General features: G+C 38.0%; 2 protein-coding genes across 3 annotated transcripts in view; one reads left to right on the top strand and one right to left on the bottom strand.

Annotated features, from left to right (window-relative positions):
- LOC107225533 (alpha-taxilin) overlaps positions 1-1,837 on the bottom strand; it is a 34,726-nt gene extending 32,889 nt beyond the window's left edge. Inside the window, exon 1 of one of the 2 annotated variants that reach the window (XM_046745788.1) lies at positions 1,712-1,837. The gene's annotated coding sequence lies outside the window, so the exon portion shown is untranslated. The remainder of the gene's footprint in view (positions 1-1,711) is intronic. The other variant, XM_046745783.1, reaches the window with a different exon arrangement.
- LOC107225536 (suppressor of cytokine signaling 5) lies at positions 165-5,316 on the top strand. Its single transcript, XM_015666045.2, has 6 exons — positions 165-361; positions 857-1,491; positions 1,586-1,896; positions 2,409-2,648; positions 2,735-3,001; positions 3,094-5,316. Exons 2-6 carry the CDS (start codon positions 1,026-1,028, stop codon positions 3,346-3,348), a joined length of 1,539 nt encoding a protein of 512 aa, XP_015521531.2. The 5' UTR covers positions 165-361; positions 857-1,025; the 3' UTR covers positions 3,349-5,316.
- Positions 5,317-6,618: the final 1,302 nt, after the last annotated feature.

Below are 6,618 nucleotides of genomic sequence, written 5' to 3'. Positions count from 1 at the left end.
GCGTGCCAATCTGGTATTATTATCCGGTATCTTCGTCAACGCTTCGTTTAACACTGGCTCTCTCTAGTGAACAGTTTGTCCGATGGATTTCGGATCGGTAAAGAGGGAATGCTTTTTTTAGCCAAAAAACATCCGTACACACCTCGAATCTCAACGCTGTTTCGTTCAAGGTGACGGGATGCACACGACAAGTTTGGACAAGCTGTCGTCAGTCACGGTGGTGAAGGGGTAGCTGCGATTAGCCTTGATGGGAAGAAAACTTTTTTTTAGAATTTATTTATTTATTCCCTGGTGAACAGTGTCTGCGAAACGTATGTTAAAAATCAGAAATCATACAGGAGTAAAACCCAGCGCATATACGGTTCGTAATTCCCGATGAAATAATATTTCACGTAAGATAATGTATTACCCGGAGTTGTGAAGTAAGGAAGATTTCATTCACGTGAGAAAACGTCGTCGTAGTACACAAAATGGTGCAGCAGCCGTAATTTTCTCCCGATAAATGTTCATCTTTGTTAAACAACAAATACCGCGGGTTGTAAGAGAGCGGCTATTTTTCTTTTTTTTTTTTACCAGAAAAAAAGAGGCAGAAAAATCAATTCTGTGTAATTGTAATCTGGAGTGAATGAAATTTCCTGAAATACGCGCGTACACGGATAGATATAACCACTAGCCACAGAGAGGCTGATAACAAATACGAACTTGTGTCGACCGCGTTATGATTTTCCTCGTGTGCCTCAGTTTGGCGAGAAAACCAGATTCTAACGTGAGCTCCTCGGTGCTGAGATCTTTGAAAAACCGGTTTCGAATTCACTGTTCGAGTAAGTAAAGCCAATTTTTATCTCCTGCGTTTCAGGTAGCCGTAGCTTGAGTCGAAGTCTATTTGGAGAAAGTTCATCGCTTGCTAAGACGCGCCTGTCCATCTCTTCGCTCTTCACCAATGGTCACTTAGATCGGCAAATGTTGAAAACACCAGCCTTGAACAGAGGCGGATAAAAATAAGATGCCGCTCGGTTCGCTTTATAATGGGCCAACGCTTAGCCAGCTTGAAAAATTTCTTTAAGATGGACAGTGAGAAATCCGAGCTCAAGAATTCAGCCAACGTAACGCGCCAGAGTACTCCCACAACAGACATGCCAAATCAGAACGCCGAGGATAACGGGAACGTCGAGTTACCGCCCAACGAAACAGAAAACACGCAAAATAAGTCTGACGAAAATCTCAACAACGAACGGCTCGACTTGGGCTTAGACAATCACAACTCGAGATTTGAGTCTATATACAGCCAACAGATCGACTCGCAGGAGTCCAAGTCAACCTGCAATAATGGAAACTTTGTACCTCAGTCCGAAGCACAGCTAAAACCACAGGCAGCATCTTGCAGCAGCAGCAGTAGCAGCAGCAGCAACAGCAGCATCACCTCGGAAGACAGTCCGACTAATCTACCGTTGCGAAGAACGTCGAAGACTTTATCTTTCGGAAAAAGAAGGGGTCAGGAATCTATCGGTTTTGATTTATCTGACGCACGCGATTCGTCGGGTTAAATGTTTTGTCTAATTATTTGCAAATTTCTATTTTGTTTCAGGTAAACAACGAAGCAAGGATCAAAATCCTGCCTGCAATCACCTGCTGTCTTCGAAAAAAAAGCGCAGTAACTGGGTACTGAAATTCAATTGCGCCAAGAGCAAGGGATCCAAAAGTACGGACATACCTGGTCAGGGAAATAACAACTCTGAATGCGTCTGCACCGGATACAGAAGAACGGAAGAACTTCCCATGGGCGCTGGTGTCGTATTCAACAGCTCTTCGGCTCCTCAAAGTCCAATTCTTGGACCTCTGCCTTCTAGTCCGGTTATCGACTTGTCCCGATTTAATCCTGAGGAATATCCCATGGAGGTAATGTTTTGTCTTTGCCGATCCCTTCAAGTTTCTTAATCCCAGTTTTACACAGGCTTGAAAAACCTGGAACAAATCAGAAAACATTTATTACAAAACCAGAAATTTGATACATATTGAAATAAACAAGCACGAGTTTCGTTTTTCCACGAGGCTTAAGCTAGCAGCCAGAATTAGCGTAATAAGATAGTGAAATGCGAAAATAAAATTATTGTGAAATACATTGACCCCCTAATACTTTGATAAAATTATGAGGATTAAACTGAACTATATTTTTCTATTTCTAAAAAGTTTAACACATTTGGCAGCTAACTCTGGCCGCTAGCTTCAGCTTCATGTTTTTCCAGTATGCAGATATTTTTTATGTTCAACCGCAGTGCAAAAGCGAGGCTTGAGATATTATCTAGCTGAAAAGAAGTAACTTGTTAATTTTTACTATCGAGGAAGGTTTTTGTTTAGAAGGATTTTAAAGGTACAACTTCGTAAAGTCATCAAAGATTGTCTTGTTTCAGGACTGCGACGAGAGGGCTAGACTTCAAAGAGCCAGGGAAATGGAAGAAGGTGTAGAACCACCCCCGGGATACAAACCTAATATCGCAACGGGTATTCAGGTGCATCCTAATGGAATAACGGTCGATAGCCTGGCCGCGTTGTTTCAAGCAAATGCTGGAATTCAGGCCGCAGCTCTCACCGCTCTGTCGCAGATTGATTTTTCCCTAATTCCAAATATCGAACGACCTGCGCATACTCAGGTTAAAAAGTCTTGCCGATATAGAAATTGCCGAGTAATAATACTCAAAGGTGTGAATAATTATTGCAAGTTTTCGTTTCTACCTAGGTCGATTACGTTCACTGCCTGGTACCTGATTTACGATCAATCACAGCCTGCTCTTTTTACTGGGGTAAAATGGACCGTTACGAGGCAGAACGTTTGCTAGAGGGCAAACAAGAGGGAACATTTTTGCTGCGCGATTCTGCCCAAGAGGAATTCCTCTTCTCGGTTAGCTTTAGAAAGTACGAACGTTCGTTACACGCGAGAGTCGAACAGTGGAACCACAAATTCAGTTTCGATTCGCACGACCCTGGTGTTTACGCTTCTGGAACGGTAATTTTTGGCTTTTATAATTTTGCGGAAACTGAAGGGGCGATCTGAAAAACCGACAATTCAATACTAATAATACGTTTGTGTACTTCTAGGTATGCGGCTTGATAGAACACTACAAGGATCCGTCTTGCTGTATGTTCTTTGAGCCTGTGCTGACGATACCGTTGCATCGTACATACGCTTTTCCGCTGCAACATTTATGTCGAGCGATTATAACGACTAGAACAACGTACGACGGTATAAACAAACTACAGCTACCTAAAACGTTGAAAAGTTACCTCAAAGAGTATCACTATAAGCAAAGGGTTCGAGTAAGGAGGCTCGATATCGAGAGTGATCTTCAGTAAAACGAAAACTATTCTATTCGTAGCTGAGATCCCAGTTGAGTTTCATGTAAGACGCGAGTGTCTTCGTTTACAATTTACACACACTTCGCTTCTTTTCACTTAAAATTATCCGATCTAAACGATAAGTTACTAAAATGGTCACAATTTCATATCACAAGATGCGGTTATATTATTTGAAAAAAGACACGCGGACGCTTCCACTGTCCTTTAAGTCATCCTTTCATTCATTCGTGTTAATATTTGGCAAATCTATTTATTCACCCTATCTATAGTACTGTAAAATAACATTTCAGAGATCAGAATAACATAAAATTAATCTCGTAGATGTGCCTTTCGAAAATCATTAAGAAACACTTTCAAAATAAGCCTAATTAATTGATCGCGATTAAAGCTGTTTTGTCGGCAAGAAGAATGGTGTCGATGGACGTAGTATAATTTTCGTGTTTTTTCAACGGAACCTGCGTTGTACATACATCATTACGTTACGAAAAGTTTAATACCTATGTATTTAATTAAACGTTGAAAAAAATTTGTACCTTATAAAAAAAAAAGTATTATGATTGGAAAAATTTATAAGATATCGGACTGACAAAACTTAATTGAATGAATCACACGAATCTCGAATAAGCATAATATCGTATAAATTTAAATTGATCCGTTTAATCGTGACTTACATTCTTATTATATTTGTCTGAAATGATAATTGAATGATGATTTCACGTTTGGATGTTTATATATTGTGCATCAATCATATTTGTTGATGCATATTGACGAGTAGTTAGGAAAGAGTAGTAGGAAGATTTTACCATATTACCCGTGTCGCAGAACTAATCGTTGTTTTCTCTTTAATTCGTATGATAGCGATTTATTATATATTATTATTATTATTATTAAATCAATATTGATTATTGTAATGTTTAGAACATTAGTTGGAGGTGATAATTTTTTAGTAATTGTCCAGCTAGAATGAAATATAATACGACGTATAGTTTGAATACCTAACTACTTAATTAAAAGGTTAAATTATAGTTTTTAATTTTCGTTGTGGGACAACTAAATATTATACATTCAATATGTTAAAACATGAGCAAGCTAATGGTGGGATCATATTAAAAGTTATTTAATCGAATAAGTATACACTGTAATTTTTAAGAGCAATTCCATTCAAGCTCTGTGTCGAAAATTCAAAAGTCAGGGAAAAAGCAACGCATAGTTGCGTAATATTTTTGAGAGGCTTGTTACATTTCTTGAGAGAAGAAATGAAAAAACTGTAGAATACCGCATTCGAAAAACAATATAATATTAAGGTTCAGATTCTTAAATTCTCTGTATTAAAAAATCTTCCCAATTAGAGAAATCTCAATTTGTTGAATAATATTTATTTAACTAGTTAGTGGAACGATGACAAAGTAAAAATAGTATTGTAGACTGATAGATGTATTAGATTAGAAAACTGGTATTTTCGATCTATAATATATAATATGGAACTTTTGTCAAGCCCTGCCTGTATATACATACATTTATCATCTCTATTTAGAATTGGATTTTTCGACGGCTAAAATCACATTGCTCATTTGTTTCCATTGTTTTCTCGACAATACTTTTAGAGTTTTTGCAGATAATAGATCTTTTCTAGGCATATAAAATAATGACGCGTAACACGTCGGTGAGATGGGTGACAGGAATAATTGAATCCTTACTTCAATTTAGTAGGCAACATCTTACGCATGCTCTATTCAACAATAATTGCGAATCGAATATCATGGCTTTTTATAAATAAAATATGTCGTATATTCGATGCGTATTATATTGTACATACTGTAAATTATACAATATCATTATTACATACATATAATAAAGATTGAAAACTGAAAGAATTCTTCCTTGAATATATACAGTTTGTTATTTCTGGTTTTCCCTCAATCTCTGATTCGGTGGTATCGGTGATCAAACTAACATCTGAGACGCTGATGGCACCAAAAATCTGTAATTGAAGAGAAACAGCAGGCCAAACATAGCCAAGAGAAAAGTATCTGAATTATCAATCAGGAAAATCACTTCTAAAATTCGAATGAAATTATACCAATAAAATTAACGCGGATACGGGAAATAAGAATAATCACAGGAAACAGGATTTTCCGGAATTCGCTGGGTAGGAATAAAACTTGGAACCAATAATGCAAAGAGCTCGCTGGATTTTCAATCGAAATACGAATAACTTTGTACAGCTGCACGTGACTATTCTAGGACCAGAAATATAGCTTCTAAAAAGGATACGAATAACGTATCTCTCCCATTTCTCAACCATGTAGAGCTCCGTTACCAGCGTATATCGAAAGTACCAGTAACTTATGAAGGACCAGACTCGTTCAAGTATTCCAATCATCGTCGCCAGGATTCCCCTGGGAAATGATCGGCAATAAGATAAAACACTTGCGCCAAGAAATATGACTGTCAACAACGATGACGAGAGAAGTTGTACAAGTGGCGTACTTAAAATACAATCTGTGAATAAGAACTGGTGAAACCTACCCAATGGAAAATTAACCAAACTGATCGAGTGTCGCAAGCGTATAATCAGTGGGTAATTAAGAAATGGGAAAACACGTGAAAATTTAACGATTTTGACCTCCAGGCAAATAACTTATCGTTAGACAACGTGTACAACCGATTTAGCAAGACGTAGTCAAGGCCGTTGTTTGTATTGCCTACTTGTTACTTACATATGCAACAGTAAAACCTATTGGAAAATAAATTACCTCGGGATTCGATGAACCAAACCGCCAAATGTTTTTACCCTAAAAAACGCAAGTGACAGATGTGATGTCACGATCTGACGACTTTTTGACAGAAGTTACGAACGAGGAATGATCTGGCTAACGATAGTATCGACACGACGTCTCATGCTCTCTCTCTCACTCTGCGCTGTGATTGGCTGAGCGCCCGCCCCCGGCCAATCACGACGCATGACGAGAGAGACAGAGTGTACATGATGAGTGTATAAGCCAGCGTTGCCAACTCTGAAGAAATTAGAAACCGTTCAATGCAAAAAAGAAAAAAAATTGCTTTCTTATGAAATATTGTTATTTAGGCAGGAATCCGAAGAATCTGAACGAAATGTCAAGACTGGTAGTGAAATCTCTGAATATTGTCTGTGAAATTGAATCAACAGACTAAAAATCAACAGTTTGTGAGTTTCCTGAGAAAATATCCACCAATTAGCGTCTGTAATTTTCAAAAGTACTTATTTTCTGTTATTTTGACAAGTTG

Source organism: Neodiprion lecontei, chromosome 7 (genome assembly GCF_021901455.1).
Source record: "Neodiprion lecontei isolate iyNeoLeco1 chromosome 7, iyNeoLeco1.1, whole genome shotgun sequence".
NCBI classification, from domain to species: Eukaryota; Metazoa; Arthropoda; class Insecta; order Hymenoptera; family Diprionidae; genus Neodiprion; species Neodiprion lecontei.
The sequence above is the reverse complement of the archived record's forward strand: the minus strand, read 5'-3'. Positions and strand labels throughout refer to the sequence as shown.